This window comes from Hyperoodon ampullatus, assembly GCF_949752795.1.
Source record: "Hyperoodon ampullatus genome assembly, chromosome: X".
NCBI lineage: Eukaryota > Metazoa > Chordata > Mammalia > Artiodactyla > Ziphiidae > Hyperoodon > Hyperoodon ampullatus.
This window is the reverse complement of record NC_136913.1, coordinates 111,558,297-111,576,433: the sequence shown is the minus strand read 5'-3', so window position 1 is coordinate 111,576,433 and position 18,137 is coordinate 111,558,297. Positions and strand designations below refer to the sequence as shown.

The 18,137-nt window shown below is 43.8% G+C and overlaps 1 protein-coding gene across 3 annotated transcripts in view; it reads right to left on the bottom strand.

Moving 5' to 3' along the window:
- Positions 1-3,482: 3,482 nt before the first annotated feature.
- Positions 3,483-18,137, bottom strand: part of OCRL (OCRL inositol polyphosphate-5-phosphatase) — a gene marked incomplete at both ends in the record, with an annotated part of 53,765 nt that continues 39,110 nt past the window's right edge. For 2 of the 3 annotated variants that reach the window (XM_079727290.1, XM_079727291.1), the window contains 6 exons: positions 3,483-3,607; positions 3,822-3,933; positions 4,690-4,817; positions 5,408-5,492; positions 6,421-6,537; positions 9,660-9,683. In XM_079727290.1, coding sequence (XP_079583416.1) covers positions 3,483-3,607; positions 3,822-3,933; positions 4,690-4,817; positions 5,408-5,492; positions 6,421-6,537; positions 9,660-9,683 — 591 coding nt within the window. The remainder of the gene's footprint in view (positions 3,608-3,821; positions 3,934-4,689; positions 4,818-5,407; positions 5,493-6,420; positions 6,538-9,659; positions 9,684-18,137) is intronic. The other variant, XM_079727292.1, reaches the window with a different exon arrangement.

Genomic DNA, 18,137 nt, shown 5'->3' with positions numbered 1-18,137 from the left:
CTATGCCATGCCATGTCACTAACCTAAGTGACATTAAGTCACTCACTGTCCCCTCTGAGCCTGACTTTGCCCATCAGAACAACGAGATTGGATCAGATCACCACCAAGGTTCTCTCCCTAACATTTCATGGTGATCTCGCCATGGCAGCATGTAGCTTTAGATCATTAGGCTACACTAAGAGCCAGGTCTTCAACCTGCCCTGCGGTCAGGAAGGCCCTCACGGGTCTCCTGCAACAGCAGCCAGGGACGCGGTTTCTAACCTCTGGGAAGGCAGTCACTGAGGCTGCTCTGACACACCGCCCGCTGCTGTGTACAAACTGCTGGCCGTCAGTCTCCGTCCACTGGGGGGAATCACTCGCAAAAGGAAACACCTTCTTCTGCCAAGGCTTCGGGTGGGGCTAGAAAAACCGTTCATGACAACACTGAATCAGCACATGCATCAGGGTCAAGTTCACAGTCAGAGGGGACTGGAAGAGGGCGCTGGCTGACAAGCAGCCTCCAGCTGAGGCCTCTTCAGTCTCGAAGGGAAAGGAATCAGAACGCCTAAATCAATACTAGAGATCGGCGGCGGCAGGGGAATAAGCACCATGCTCCAATTAGGGATCTCCTCTTAAAGTCTCAGAGTTCAGATTAGAGCCAAAAAAGAAAACGCACAATTAAATTTATGGACTTTGTCACCCCAAGAGGTAATATAAGTTCAAAACTGATTTTTCAAAAGTTGCAAAGTGAATTACATGAAAACAGGCTCTTTGGGAGGCATGTCTACACTACTGAGGCTATGTTGCCAAGGCCAACTGGGTTCTCCCAAAATGTGGACAGTGAAGTTTGTCAGATTTCTGGGGCTGGCGCGATCATGGATCTGACCCAGTGTGACATTTATGGGCATTAAGAATCAACATCTTTTCTCCTAACAGTGTTATTTTGTTGCCTGAATCCCCAGGGTCAAAACAAGAATCCTTGGCTGGCCTCTGAAGGCACTGTGACTGCTTTATTAACCTCTGAAAATATGTGGCTTCTTCTCCTCTCCAAGGGCAAATATACTGAGAATTCTTACGATATTTCCCTGTAAGACAGGAAATGACAGTCCAGGCGTAGCGGTGGGGACTGCAGCAGTCAAGTGGGACCCAGTGACATAAGCCTCCCTCCTCAGTTCTTCCCAAGATCACACTTTGGTTTTTCACACAACATATATTTATTCAGAAAAAAATTTTGCAATAAATTATAATAAAAAAGATGACATGAAATACAGAATCCCACTAGCAGCTTTGCCTAGTGACTAAGACATTTGGGGGAAATACAACAAACAATTACAGAATAAGAATCAGGTAACAGTGAAAGGGAGACTAATAGCAACATCACCACGTGGGGTTGAAACTGCTTCTTCCCTAAAACGATAGATGCAGAGTCCTTCCCTACCAGCTGGATCTAAACTCCTTACTTCAGAGGCACTAGGGAATAGTACATGAGAGGTACTCAGGAATTAGAGGGAAGCAGATTTCTTATGTCTGCTCCATTTCTTGTCCCCCCTCCCTAGAGATTGTCTAAAACCCTCAACCCTGTGTACATCCCAGGACCAGAGCTGGAAGGAAGGTTGAGGCAGTAAAGCAACTGAGTGCATCCGCCTTCTGGAGGGTGAGCCGGATGCTGCACACAGCCCCACTAACCACATCCCTGACCACCTGAAGGCCCCAGGTGGCAGTAGACTGGGAAATGTGTCTAGGACAGGCATTTCCCTTTGTGTTACGGCCTCGCCCCAGCTTCTATCATCTGCCTCTCCAGCGATCCCTTTCTGGACTAGTGGAGATGACAACTGTTCTGCTCAGTCTGCCATTAACTCAGTTCAATGCCCAGCCCCTGGCCTAACAGATCTGCAGCTATTTGGCAACCAGTAACTTGACTACTACTTCTGTAATTCCCAGTCAGGAGAGGCTTTAGCCAGAATATCACAGGATACATACCTTTTCTTCCCCCAAAGGACTCAACGCATAAGAGATGGGGGAAGTGGAGAACCACTCATGGCGGTGCTTCCACAGCTCTCTCCTTTGATGCTCTAGAAGAGTCAATGCCCAAGACCACACACAGAGCCTATACATGAGGCTCCTGGGATTTCATGTGAACATGTGACAATGAGTCAACTCAGGGTGGTTTTAATGAAAGAAAACCAGGAGGAAGCTAACTGCATCAGGCAGTTTTGCAGTCAGTGGCTGGTGGCTGGTTTGCCAACCAACATAGATTAATTTTTTTTAAAAAAGGGCTGCCCCGCAGGAGCTTGAGTAAATGACAAGCTCAGAGGGTTGTCTTGGGCAGGAGAGAAGGTGCCTGGTTCATCCTACTGCACAGTCTCTTTTACACAGCACTGGAGAAGGTGACTGGGAGCTAAGGGCAGCTGACTGTAGAGCCCAGAGTCAGTCCTGATGAGGGAGTGGGTGACATCTGCCCCTGGTACTTCAGAAGACCGGAGAGGGGGGTTCTAAGGGTTATCCTCAATGCCCCTGCTGGGGGAAGGAGCAGATTCTACAGAGAGGCCCACTTGAGGTGCAGCCTCCCTTTTTGACTGTGGTACAAGTGTTGCTCTGGAGGTGGATTTCTAAGTGGGGGATGGGCCCCACACTCAGGATTGGTTCTCATGTAAAATTTGAATAAGAACCAAAATGGATGGTAGGAAGCAGGACCTGTTGAGCATGAATATTCTCACTCTTGAAACACTCAAAGTGCTTTCACTCTGACTGTGATTCTCTCACATCAATGAGATGTCATCTCTAACAGTCCCTAACATTCTGCTACTAAGTGTGGTCTGAGACAAGAGAATATGGTTCCACCCATTGCAGATCCATAATAGGCCAATGTTAGAGAAATGTACAGATGCCATTGTAGTAGAGATGCACAAATGCATGTAACAACCACATGGAGATGGTTAACTCACTTTTGGAGACACCCAAGGAGTCACTAGCTTCACCCAGACTTCTTTTGACATGATGGTATTAGCAGAGTAGAGAGCAAAGGGGTGATACGGGGAGGGGGTGGGGCCAAAGTGCTTTAGACGAAGGACTACCGACAAGTATGAGCTACAGCAAGTAGTGCTTGTAGGCCTAGAAGGGGAACATCTCAGAGTTTAGGCCTCGGGTGCTAAGGACAATCATGACAGCTGGGCAGGAGGACAACAAACACATCCCCAGGTAAAGGAGTGTAAATACAGATTTCTTTGCCTTACAAAGAGAGAACAGAAAAACACCAAAATATGGTAACTTTGGCTTGGCAATATAAGTCAAAAAGTATCTTGCTGCGTAGGATATGGTAAGGGAGGGATTAGGAAACTCGCTTCCTTTCACACTAGAAACAGAACTTTTTCATGCCAACAGCCTCAAAATTCTGCAACAGACCCTTCCTGTGGCATATCTTTTCAAATCATTCTGAAATACTTGGTGCCCAAGATCTTCCGCCTCTAGAATCTTGGAGAGTTGTAAGAGGAAAAGGCTTATTATTAGTCTTCATCACTCCCAAGCAGAAAACTCAGAAGGAACTGGGTAGCACGCTGGCGGTCACTTGGAGTCTGTCTTGCCATAAGGTTGGGTGGAGGCCTTAGGAGGAGACTAGTGAAGAGAGTAGCTAGAGGGCGAGAGAAAGAAAAGGGGAAAACCCTCGGTCAGACACAACCTAAGCGAAGCCTCAGGGATGGGGGGCTGGGGGGCCAGGGGATGAGGGCAGTGGGAGGAAGTGACTGCTGCGGGCCTGGACACTAGGGAGGGAATACACGTGTGCACCGTACACGGACCGTCCTGACCAACGCCCCCGTGTGGCCGTTCTCAGGAAGTGCTCTTACCGATCATGTTGGCGCTGACGTTGTTGTACTCAGTGAATTTTAACAGTTCTCGAAGGAATGCCATCAAGTAACGAAAAACATTTCTATGGCATCCTGGAAGCTGGGAAATCACCTGTTTTTTTTAAAAAAGGGGATGGGCAGTGAGGATAACAGGTGGAGGAAGGGAGTAAGAAGAGCTCACAGCTGCCATAAAAGTAGTTTATAATCCAACCCTTACAGGACTCCTCCTTTATTTACTCATGACCAATATAGTACCTGTCAAATGATAACTCCTGAGGCAGAATGCTCATCCTGTTTGGCCCCTGTCCACTCAATGAGCAGGTCACGCAGTTATCACACATTCGCATGCACGCCCTGCCTCAGGAGCAGACGGGTGTTAGCCTGGTCTTTTCCCATCTCCCTAGGCAGGTGGCTGTGGTTTTCTCTGCAATGCCATTTAGCATGGGTGGCAGCACTTCCCGATACTCACTAGTCTGATTCAGAGGTATTCTCAGCTATTGTGCATCAAAATCATTTCAAGATTAAAAACAAACACCAAGAAGACAAAAAGAAAGGCTCACAAGTGTCACCCACCATTCCTGGTCATGTCATCCAGAATCCCATGTACGATCTGTTTCACTAATCTTACCCCAGAGTAGAGGTATCCACCCTACTCAATAGGTCAACTGGAAAAGGGTGGCAAATATAATAGGAAATAACACAACCTAAAATTTAAGGGTCCCAACTCTCAATGCTGGTGCCCTGCCATGAACAAGAGAACCAGACCCATCCTATCACACAGCTGGCTGCCCAGCTGGTTTGGTAAAAATCAATGATTTCTCTGTGGGGGAACATGCTTCAAACACATTCTCAGAGCAATAAAATTCACCTGTCGGCAGATCCGGGGATCCTGAGCAGAGTCGAGGCATCGCTGATAGAGCTCATAACAGATGACAGGCTCTGGCAGGGCTTCCAGGAAAATGAGCAGCGCCTCAGCCACTGAGTGATTACTGCCAGCTGGATTGACTCCCGTCAAGGGAAAGAGGCCCCAAGGAAAAGGCCACACTTAGACCCGATTTTCTCCCTTCCTCAAGCTCCCTCAGGGATGGTTTCCTTCCTCTTATTCAGAGCACCCTGATCCTAATTGGGGTTTGATATTTTATTGGTCCACATATGCTGCAGCTGAGTTGTTACAGAATTGATCAAAGACTCTTGGGAGGTTTGGCCCAACTTGAAAGTCAAGGGAATGTGGCCTGCAGAATGACAGTTCACACTGGAAACTAGTCACCAATGTTTCCTATCCTCCTCCCTGTCCTGGTGACAGGAGTGATCATTGGCTTAAAGCAGAAAAGCACCATGGCTGTGGGTCCTATGTCCCATGCCAATTAAAAGTCGTCATTATCTAACCCTTGATTCCTTTTTGTAAGAGTCTGATAAGGAGAAAGGTCGAAAGTTCCTGAGAGGAATTAACTGTACAGTCAATGATTACCTTATAATGAAAGACAGCTACAAAGAAAATAAAGATGGAAAACAAATCAAATGTAGGTGGGAAGGAGAATTTGGGCAAGTACACGTCCAGCTTCCTAAGCCTTTGTCGAAAAGGATACGGATTGTCTTGGGAATGCTGGTATCCAGACAATCAATGATCTGCTGTAACTCCTCCTGCATTCCAGGGGTTTGGAACAGGTCCTCCTACCAAAGAGGTCACAATGAATGGAACACGGCAAAATGATCAGCACTAAGGTTCTGATGATCACCCAGGCATCAGGAGAGCAGCAGGAAGCAAAGGGCAGGGTGAGGTGCATATTCGTGCTTAGGAACACGAATATGTTCCTAATATATAAAAGGTGTGACAATGGCCCCTTTTCCCTTTATCATCTCTATAATCCGTCTGAAATTTTATTTCAAACTAGAAAATTATCTTCAAAGGTTTCAGCCTGCACCTGATATGGCAGGGGACTAGAGGACTCCATGGGGAGACCAGGTGTTCCCACTTCTAGCCTCCTGACAAGTAGAAGGCAGAGTCCAAACATGGAACCACATTCAAATACTGATACACAGAATGCTAGGGCAGGAGTAAAAGGGCATGTCCATACCAAACCTTGCCTTCAAGTTCTTCACTTGTCCATAGGTAAGACAACATTATCTTTCAATTTAGTCCCATGAAAGTTTTCTTTTTTGGAAGAATGTGTTAGGGGTGGCAGGTATTTTAGATAGGATTGAAAAGTGAGGACCAAATTAAAGAAATGGGCTCGAAGTTTGCTTTGGACTTTGAAATCTGCAATGCTTCCATGACAGCTAAAGCAGGCGTTACAGATTCAGGTGCTCAGCAGTCCAGGGGAAAGCATGTGTAGCCAGGAGACAGGGGAGGAGTTCGGCCCTGCTCCGCCATTACTCTTATGCCGTGGTCTTAGGTAAATCACCTTGCTTGCATGCTTCAGCTCTCACATCTGTAAACGGGGATACTTCCATCTGCCCAGGCAATCTGATATGACAGTGCTGCTCTGCGGAGGTGGCTTGGGAAAGTTAAAAGCACTGTATATACTGACGTGAGGTATTATCATTTCCCACTGGACTCACACACCTTCCAAAGTTCCAGGGCAGGCCCACTCTCACTCACCTGGTGACAGGCGTGTCTGAATAAGTGATCTACCAGGAGCCAGATCTCCTTGGGGACCTTAAGAGGTTTCTCACTGGCACCTTCATCCAACGGAACCATCTGCAGCAGGGATTTCTCCTAATAGATAAAAAGGGGTGAGAATCAAAAGGGTCTCAATGAAAACTTCTATGTGTAACAATCTCCCTCAAATTCTGCTTATGTGGGTATAATCTGATCTTCACCTCTTAAGACTTTTCATTTTTTCTCACTGGGACACTCCTGGTCAGAAGGCACTCGATACGGATTCCCACAGTTAAATGATCTCCTTTTCCAGATGCTTCACTTAACCATTAAGCATTCCACTTGGGTTTATTATGTTTATCACGTGGGTGCATTGTGTGCTGTAAATCCTTTCAAGGGTGACACTGAGAACCAGCAATACAGTCACGGTAGAGCCCACACACCACCGGAGACTCATGGACCATTAAATTACAATTGTCAACAGAGCACTTTGAGAGAGCGGCACCTACTTAGGTTTTTGTTGACTTTTTTTGTTGGTGGTGGTGACTTTTAACTTATTCTTCTTTCAGGTCTTACCACAAATGTCAGAGCTTGCATTGCTGATTTAAATGATATTCTCTGGTCCTCAGGAATGAAAGACAATTCACATTAGACCTACCTACATGAATATTTCAGGCTTGATAGAAGGTCTAATCTTAAGGCACTAAAACTCAAAGTCTTAAGATCCAAAAATAGTAAACTGAATACAGCATACCAAGAGCCAGAAATACCATGAAAAGTCTAGGCTCTGAGTCCAGAAGTTATTCTTTATAGTAATAGCTCAGCAAAGAATTCTTGGGGCTTTGACTCCTTTCACCTAACTTTCTACTCTATGTTAGATTCTCCTGAAAGAATCTCAGAGGAAAACCCAGAAGTGACATAAATTAGATCAGTAACTAAATCTGAACTTGAAAATGGGGAATAAATTCAATTATCTTATGTTTATATAGTCAAATATAAATTATACCAAAAAGATATCTGAAATAGCTTAAAAGGCATCTGAAGGCAGCCTTCATAAAAAATCTAGTGGAGAAAATAGTGACCAATTTTTGGCATCTTCCCCCTCCTACACCTCCGGCTTAAGGTCATATATATGTTCAAATTTAGGAAATGCTGTAAATTTGATCCACAACCCTTATTTAGCCGTGTCACTTTAAGGGAAAGAAGAGAAGCATTTCATTACTTCCAGATAGTGTGTACACTAGAACAGAGCAGAGGGTTCTTCTTGACGTTCTATTCTTCAATAAGCACTGGTGACCTTTTAAAGCCACTGTGCACCTTTCTAAGGGAATAAGGAAGAGAAGGCAGCATGACAGTTGGTTATCATTTAAAATCTATCTTCTTCACATTTGTTTTGCTTCCTTTCTTTCTTTCCCTGGGAATCTATCACTTGATATTCACATTTCCTATACTTGCCAGACCTTCTATCAGTGGCTCACCCACTAACTTCTTTCCAGTTGCAAGTATTAAATCCAGGCATCCAGATGATATATGAGCCAAAACACTGTCCATAATGCGCTCTGCTCACTTTCTGGACCAAGTGCAACACAGGTACAGATTGCTTAGCAGACACCTTCAAACTTACCACATATAAATTATTCAGCACTGATTCATGTACTTTTTAAAAAATCTGACATCCAATTAGCACTCTTCCTGTACTAAGGCATTAAGGCAACACAAGGCACTGTTCAAGATGAAAAGACACATGGCCTGCTATTAACAGGGAAGGGCTGGGAAGCAGAGCCGTCTCAATCCTTAGTGGTTTCAAAAGGTTAATAAAATGCCAGTAGGTTATATACACCATCCACTATCCATTTTCAAATTCATGTGTGATAATATGAAATGTCATACTTGTATCTCTGAAGTCTAGAGAAAGATTATGCACAAGAAACAATACTTTTTAAAAAGTCCACAAATTATCCTGAACTCTAACTTTCAAAGGGAAACCAGGCATGCTTTGTCTTCTTCTTTCAATGGGACACATTTAGTGCCTGATAAACTCACACTCTGTAACGTTAGTGCTATTAACTGAAGCACAAAAACAGTACACCATCTCCACCAACAAACTGCATTAAACTCCACCAAATGGGGAGGTCACGTTAGATACTGTGTGAAAGTACTTTAAGAATGTTTTTCAAGGGCCTCCCTGGTGGCACAGTGGTTGAGAATCTGCCTGCTAGTGCAGGGGACACGGGTTCGAGCCCTGGTCTGGGAAGATCCCACATGCCGTGGAGCAACTGGGCCCGTGAGCCACAACTACTGAGCCTGCACGTCTGGAGCCTGTGCTCCGCAACAGGAGAGGCCTGTGCATCGCTATGAAGGGTGGCCCCCGCTTGCCACAACTACAGAAAGCCCTTGCACAGAAACGAAGACCCAACACAGCCAAAAATAAAAATAAATAAATTAAAAGAAGGTTCAACATTTTTAAAAAAAGAATGTTTTTCAAGCCCATGTTTCTCTACCGGATGGCCCTGTGTGGAGCCAGGCACACTCCAGCTTGAAGATGGAGAGGTGGCAAAGCACCGCAGAAGGAGCGTTCGCTCGGTTCTTTCACTGGGTATCCCGAAGACCCAGGTTCTAGTTCCCTTTGCCCCATACCCCTGATGTCAGGAGCAGTATAACTTCAGCGAGGTTTTTAACCTTCTTGGGCCTTGGTTGTCTATTAGAATGGAGAAGACACCTTACCCTGTCTGAAGGCAGGGAGCTCTACCAGACGATCCTTTATGATCTCATTCAGCTGTAGGATTCTAGTCTATGATCTATTTCTTGATTGTACCTGTGTATTCTTTCAGTAATTAATCACTATTATCACTTCCCCCAAATCACTCTTAATGCAACAGAAATTCACTTCTGCTTTTACTATCATCAGAAATGGAAAATGGCAAACGGTACCCTCCTCCATCTCACAAGCTTTCACATACATCAAGACAGCTCTTTAGTTACTTCTTATTTCAAAAATACAAATCTGGAACCTTGAGTCCTATTGCTTTTATGTACTGGGTCTCAATGACTTGACTGGTGCAGTAAAATAAATCTTTCATGTACTTCAGACACACTTAAAGACAGCTAGCAGGACTTTGGGGGATTCTCATGGAGTCAGAGGTGTCTGATATGGGAAAGCCTCGGGATAAATTCCAGGGACCATGGCTAAATGTTAATCAAGCACAGGGAAACACATAACCGCCAATGGATTGCATTACCTTTTCTAGGAAGCTGTCTTCTTCCTGAGAGCAGAGCAGGAAAAGAAAGTCATTGACAGATAGAAAATGATTAGAATTAATTTACAGAATTAGAAACAGATCAGTATTATTAGAATGCACTACCTCACTAGATACATACACTTTAAACGGCTTTAAATTCTTCAAAAAATCATGATTGAAAATGGAACACATTCTCATATGCAAAGTTCTCTATCATGCATATTCAAATTTTGTGCAGTATACTGAGTCTATCGCTCAAGAAACATACATGTCCAGTCCTAGACTTTTGTGTCCTTTGGCAGCTGCCAGCTGAGCCAGCCAGACACCCACTGATATTTCCTTTTCCCGTGCTGCCTGGAGGCAGGCCCTGCCGCTGCGCTGTGTGGCACCTCGCTCACCCTGACGCCACTTCAGTGGAAGAATTTGGCTGTGAGCCCGACAGTGGCCATTCAGGAGATGGTAAGCTTCTCTCCTCTCCACTGCCATGCCTCTCACCCTAGCTAGCCTCCCAAGCAGTATCTCACACTCCTTTCCATCACCCGGTACCGTCTCCCCTCCTCAAGGGCCCCTAGAGTCCTCAAATATGGAAGTCCCTCTGAAATGCAAATTCATTTCATTTCAGACCTTTGTGGACCACAAGATCCATCATTATCCCCTACTGTGTTTTCCTATAGAGTATAAGAGAAAAAAGAGAAGCAGGGGAGAGGGAAGAAGGTACCTTTTTAATCGCCTCTGTCTTTTGTGCTATTATTACAATGTAACAATGACAACAGCGACAGTAACTACTGCCACCACTTAGGAGGCATCTGCCATGTAGCAGTAACTGCAATGGGCTCTTATACAATGTCATTTAGTCTGCACATATGCACAAAGTAGATATTATTCCCGTTTTACAGATGAGGAAACTGAGGCTCTGGGAGATTAAATCATTTGCCCACAGTCACACTATTAGGTATTAAGTGGCAGAATCAGGATTAGAACTCAGGTCTGACTGACTCCACAGTCATTACCACTATGCTCCCTTAGATAACTCAAAAAGGATAAACTGACTGCTTCTTAGACAGAGAGGCAGGGGAAAGCTGGAGAATGTATTTTACTCCCAGCAGGCTAAAGACAGTTATAAGGCAGCAGGGTTAGTGGAAAGAGTACAGGCATGGGTGTCAGTCCTGGGTACAAATCTTCACGCTACCTCTTATTATTTTGTACAGACTGCAGGCAAGTTAGTAAACTTCACAGAGCCCCAGTTTCTTCATCTCTAAAACAGGGATAATAACATTTACCTCACAGGGACACGGAAGCAGTCTAAAACACGGGGGGTGTGGGGCAGTGGTGGCGCAGTATGCCAGCAGCTGGCCTGGTCTCTCAAAGCTCCCTGCACCTCCCCAGCAACTCGCAACCCCGCCATGGGCCACCAAGAACTTGGATATAAATCCCACGTCTCGGTCTGAGAGTAAAAGGAAAAATCCTGATCTTACCTTCACAGATGTGCAGGAGGTTGGAGGTGGGGAAATATGTGTTCCCTGATACTCCAAGTAGTAACGCTGAATGCATTTGTCCCAAATGACTGTTATATATGCTGGGTAGGGTTTTTAGTATTATTAGGTACATTATGAATTAAACATGCTCTTGTAGGTTTACCTAGACTTTTAAATACCATATATAGAATGAAATAAAAATAATCAGAGTAACAGTGCTTTAAAAAGTATACAGTATTCATAGTATTGTAATTATAACACTTTTTAATGTGGAAGTTAATTCTGAGTGCCAAACATCTAACTTAACTAAATTTTGGAGCACAACCTTTTTTAAAATTTAGAACTACTTATTAACAAATAGAGAATCTGCTTGTCTGACAGACTTCTCTATTTTCCCTCCTATGAATATGTGCCACATGATATGATGAGTAAAGCCAGGCAGAGTTTTTATATACTAACCTGTCAAACCAAGCCCTCCAAAAGGTTTTCTTCGGGCATTGACTATCTACCAGTGCAAGGCATTGAACTAAATGTCTTTGAGGGGTGGGGGGGGTATGAAAAGTGAGGCTACAGCGAGGGGAAAGACACAGTCCCTGACTCGGGCTTACAACTGAATTGGGGTAAGGATTCCCAGAATTTATGGCCTGGCATTACTGTAATTCACCAATATGAGTTCTCAATAAATGGTTAAAACAAACAAACAAACAAAAAACCAGAGGTTCAAAGGAAAGAGAGATGGCTTTCAACTGGGGCTGTCAGGGGACTTTTTCACAATGGTGATGCAACCTAACTAGCCCTTGAAAGATGCACAGGATTTTAAAGGGCAGAAATGGGGTGGGGACATTACAAGTGGGAGGAGACAGAAATAAACAAAGTTGCAGAGAAGGTAAATCACAAGGTGAGATTAGGGAAGAGTTAGTCATCTGGTTTATGGGGAGCAGGAGGGGATAATGAGAAAAATAGTAGGAAATACATCTAAAAAGGTGTGTTGAAGTCAGACTTTGCTGGACCTTGAATGACAGGTAAAGCAATTTGGATTGTATTCAGCAGGCATGGGGGAGCCACATGCCTAACTTTAAGCAAGGAAGTGATAGGCCCCAAAGCTGTATTACAGAAAGATCAGTCCGACAGCCCTGAAGAGGGAAAATAGAAGGCTAGAGAAATAGAGGCGAAGGGAATTGTTAAAACGCTATTGACGTAGGTCAAGCAGGAGAGAGCAAGCACCTCAACTAATAATGGGAACATAATATTTTTTAAAAAATGAATGGGGGGTTTCCCTGGTGGCGCAGTGGTTGAGAGTCTGCCTGCCAATATAGGGGACGCGGGTTCGTGCCCCCGTCCAGGAAGATCCCACATGCCGCAGAGCGGCTGGGCCCGTGAGCCGTGGCTGCTGAGCCTGCGCGCCCGGAGCCTGTGCTCCGCAACGGGAGAGACCACAACAGTGAGAGGCCCGCGTACCGCAAAAAAAAAAAAAAAAAAAAAAAAAAAAGAATGGGGCTTCCCTGGTTGCGCAGTGGTTAAGAATCTGCCTGCCGATGCAGGAGAGACACGGGTTCGAGCCCTGGTCCGCGAAGATCCCACATGCCGCGGAGCAACTAAGCCCTCAACTAAGTTGTGTACCACAACTACTGAGCCTGCACTCTAGAGCCTGCAAGCCACAACTACTGAGCCTGTGTGCCACAACTACTGAAGCCTGCATGCCTAGGGCCTATGCTCCACAGCAAGAGAAGCCACCGCAATGAGAAGCTCGTGCACTGCAATGAAGAGTAGCCCCCTGCTCGCCGCAACTAGAGAAAGCCCTCGTGCAGCAACGAAGACCCAACACAGACAAAAATAAAATAAATACAATTAAAAATAATATAATAAAAAATATTTTAAAAAATGAATGGATTCAAGAGAAAACTCTGAAATCAAAAGGACTTTTATACTGGTGGAGGGGCAGCAGATTTACACTGAGAGTTTACTTCTCTGGCTTCAGGCATAAAGTAGGTGTAAATTATATTTATTTCAAGTCTAGGTTCAACTCTGAAAATAGAAACACCATTAGCTCCCACTAGTAAAGAGAATTCTCTTAAGGCAGTCCTAAGGGTGCTGCTAATCACTTAGTTCAGCTGACTTGCCCACTTTCTGCAAAAGGCTACGTGTTGATCACATTAAAAAAGGGAAAAACGTTCAGGAGTCCCCAGCGGGGCAACACTGGCATACTACAAATGCACTGCAAATCATTCTTCATCCCAGCATTCACCCTTAGAGGAATTTTCCCGGTAGTAAATGCAGCTAAAATCATGTAAAAAGAGTCAATTAGAGGCAGATTCAAATTTAAAAATAAAAAGCAGAAAACTGAATGGATACTGAAGTTCTAGAAAGGATTCGTTCATGTGAAATATAAAAAGAAACACAAACCATACACTTAACAGGATAAGAAATGGGTCGTTAGATCAGTAAGACAAAGTAAACACCTACTTGGAGAGATCACTGGGGACAAATTCATCACCAAGTTGTTATTCGTGTTATTTCAAATTTTTCATACTGTTCTCCTAATAGACATGTCCCCAAGCAAATACAGCTGGTTCCCCCACACCTCAACTTTATTCACCTCTGTATTTACAAGCCAAACCTTTAACTGATGGGTTCAAGCCTGGCTTCCTCTCTACTAGTCCAGTCTACATGCAAACCAGAATGTTCCTCCAAATGTGTCCATTTACAGCCACATACAACTCATTAAAGACTTCCGGTGGATCTAGATGCCCTCTGGCTCCAGTATAAACTCATCTGTTGACTTCAAGACTCTCTATCCCCTGGGACTTCCCTGGAAGTCCAGTGGGTAAGACTCCACACTCCCAATGCAGGGGGCCTGTGTTCGATCCCTGGACAGGGAATTAGATCCCGCCTGCATGCCACAACTAAGAAGCCCACATGCTGCAAGTGAAGATCCCACATGCCACAACTAAGACCCGGTGCAGCCAAAATAAATAAATAAATGAAAAATAAACAAATGCTAAAAAAAAAGAGCAAAAGTGTTAATTTATAAAGAAAAAAGGGGGGGGCTTCCCTGGTGGCGTAGTGGTTGAGAATCTGCCTGCTAATGCAGGGGACACGGGTTCAAGCCCTGGTCTGGGAGGATCCCACATGCCACAGAGCAACTAGGCCCGTGAGCCACAACTACTGAGCCCGCGCGTCTGGAGCCTGTGCTCTGCAACAAGAGAGGCCGCCATAGTGAGAGGCCCGCGCACTGCGATGAAGAGTGGCCCCCGCTTGCCACAACTAGAGAAAGCCCTCGCACAGAAACGAAGACGCAACACAGCAAAAATAAATAAATTAATTAATAAACTCCTACCCCCAACATCTTCTTAAAAAAAAAAAAAGAAAAAAGGGACTTCCCTGGTGGCACAGTGGTTAAGAATCCACCTGCCAACGCAGGGGACACGGGTTCGATCCCTGGTCCAGGAAGATACCATATGCCACGGAGCAACTAAGCCCATGTGCCACAACTACAGAGCCTGTGCTCTAAAGCTCGCGAGCCACAACTACTGAACCTGCGTGCCACAACTACTGAAGCCTGCGCACCCTACAGCCCGCGCGCCGCAACTGAGTCCATGCGCCGTAACTACTGAAGCCCACACGCCTAGAGCCCGTGCTCCACAAGAGAAGCCACTGCAGTGAGAAGCCCGTGCACAGCAAAGAAGAGTAGCCCCTGCTCACCACAACTAGAGAAGGCCCATGTGCAGCAACGAAGACCCAATGCAGCCAAAAATAAAATATAATAAGTTTAAAAAATAACATAAAGCAGAGTAATAACATATGTAAATATTAAAAAAAGACTCTCTATCCACTGCTCCCACCCTACTTAACCACCTTCACACACCAAAACAGGCTGAATCTGAGACTGATTTTCACAGAGATTAGCTGGTCAATCAATAAGCTTTTATAGCATATAAGGGCTTGAGTAAACAGCACAGGAAAGGAATCTATTGTTGATACAAATTACAAGCTCCACAACTCTCATTCTAAGTGACTTTCCAAAATATTGACTTACTAAATACACTGGACATGAGCCAATAAAGGTAGTTAATGTTTAGATTATCTGTAACCAAACTCCCTACTAACCTCGATTTAGAATTTAGCCATATTGTACATACAAGTAAACTTTCTTAAACTATAAGAACCCATATAAACTCCATAGTAGTTTGCATCCAATGTATAATGAATAAATATTGACGATCATATGCTACTTAATATGCTAATTAATAAACCAGAGACATCTATCTTAATTCTGGAAAAGAATAAAGATAATTACAAACAGATTCTCCCCTGTTTGCCACCTGTGCTAATCCCAACAGTTCTAGTAGTGGCAAAGTCACTATCAGGAAGAATGAAAAGGACTTACGCCAGTTACTTTATTCTGCATTTGGGGGAAAGAGCATGTGGCACAAGAATCTTCGTGAAAACAGTACAGGGAGAGTCAACACAGGCACTGAGCTCATTTTTGGTTTCACTCAAATTTTAGAGTAAATAATACAAAAAAGGACAACAGGTATCATTATTAATAGCCTTGTCTCATGGGATTTGAAATATCATCTTGGGTCTTGGAACAAGCATGAATAAACAAACCTAAGAAAACATTTCAGAAGGTCAAAATCAAGCCAAAACAGACTGGGAAGGTATTACAAATGGGGTACAGATAATCTTAGATTTCTTGTTTACTGCCCCACACTAATATGGATAATTTCCTCATCAATGAGATCCAGGGATTTAGTAAATGCAACAGGCTGTGAAAAGAATCAGAACCCTAAATCCTACAAAATAAAAGCTTTAACAGAATAAATGGTGACCACACACATACAGTTTAAGAAGAACTCAGCAATTCTGTAATGAAAAATGATCCGGGTTCTATTTTTTAAAACTTTGAATCATGTGTGCACAAGAAAAAAGGCTTCCTACAGAGCCATTAACTCCACTAAAGATTTTGATTACTTTCTATTCATGGTCAAATGTGGTTGAATTACTTGATAATATTTTAAATAAAATAAACAATTTTAATGCTGGTTGAGTCTCCTTCTTGTCACTTTAATTAATATGGGACAATTGCAGTAAAGGGCAGTATAATGTGTCTGCCAACTCTGACCAAATAGTTCCAGTTTATAGGAAATAAGGTGGGAGGAGGGAGTACAAAAAGACAGGTTTAAAAATTACCAAGAGGAAACAATCAGACAAATTTAGGAAATGGCAGACCCCTGACTGGACAATTGTCCTGGACTCTTAAAAGGCAAAGTCATTAAAGAAAAAAGGAAAGAACTGTTCTACTCTAAAAGAGACTGCAGAGACCTCACCAAATGTACTGCATGAACCCAGGTCGGATCTTGGCTTTACAAAAGCTATGAAAGAAATTATTGGGACAACTGGAGAAATCTGAATACCGAGTAGTTAGTTTTCTTAGGTGTCATAATGGCACTGTGCTGACATAGAAGTTATTCTTTTTCTTAAGAGAGGCAGGCCAAAGTGTTCACTGGTGAAGTGACACATCACCACTTAATTTCAAATGGTATAGCAAAAGTAAGTATATGTCAGTATATGTGTATAAGGCATGTGAGTGTCTGTACTGTTCTTTCAATTCTTCTGCACATTTGCCATTTTCATAATAAAAGTTGGGAAAGAGAAAGCTGGGAAATGGTGTCTGGGATGGAGGCAAGGGGTAGGGAAAAGAAAGGGAGACAACTTCATTTAGAACATATTCTAAAAGGTGAAATAATACATTCAAAAGATAGCAATATGGTGGTAGAAGAAAAAATAAGTATCCTGAAAAATAACAGAATGTCAGGATATGAATTTCTGAAAAAAAAATGGTTGTCTCTCAACCAGGGCTAATACACTCAGTCATGAGGGCTCTAGGGAAACAAGCATAATTCCAAGAAAGAATGCTGGGACTGAACTCAAGGGTTTTAATCTGCCATCTGAGTCATCGCTAAAACAATTCCATGGCAACAGAACAGATCACACTCCAGCAAGCCAGCAGCCTGCCCGCTGGCCTAGCCCTCCCCGCTAGATGATACAATCACTGCTCCGGCTAGGCCAAAAGGATCAATGTGAATACTAATGGTAATGATAACACAGGGCTGTCACACCATCTAATTTTCTTTGGTAAAAGACCAAGAGTAGGCATAGCCCAAAGAGGTCTGCACACAAATCCAACAATATTTTCACTTACAAGAAAGGTTCTTAACAGAGTGAACTTGTTGCTAAATTAATTTTCGTTCCTGAAGATAATAAGCATTTCCTCCATAAGGACATTGATATTATAGCTTGGTGTCGGGAAAGAGAAATCCTCCTCCTTTCTTTTCTTGAGTGAGTCACATTAAACTTGTATCAAACTTCAGTGCATATTATAATCATCCAGGATGCTGATAAAATGCAGATCCCCAGGCCTCGCACCCTAAGATTCTGATTCCGTTGCCAGAGGTGACTGGGGGGAGGGGCCTGCACTTGTGTAAGGACCCCTGGGGGTTCTGAGGCAGGTACTCTGAGGTTCACTTATGGCCTGGGCTCCAACAAGCAGCTGAGTCTGACTTGGATTAGATATGATGATATAGTGAGGGGCTCTGGACTGGGAGTCAGAAAATCTGGGCGACAGAATTGTCACTAATTTATTCCACTTTGGGCCAGTTATTGTCTCTGTGCCTCAGTTTTCTCACATATTTAATGAGGATAATACCACCCCCCCGCCCCGTTACTGGACCTCACATACATGCTAATTTATACAAAAATGACTTGAAAGTATGAAGAGCAAAACAAGTAAGCATATCTTTATATCTCAAAGATATAAATCTTTGAGAAGGGAGGCTTTAATCTAATTCAGTGAACTTCGTATTATCTCATATTCCTGACAAGAGCCAATTACATATTACCTTCTCTTTCTTTTTAGGCTTAATCCAATGAAAGGCGTGTTAAAGTGACATTCTTTTTCTTATTTATCACTTGCCATCCACCCCCCACTTCCCCTGCCAGC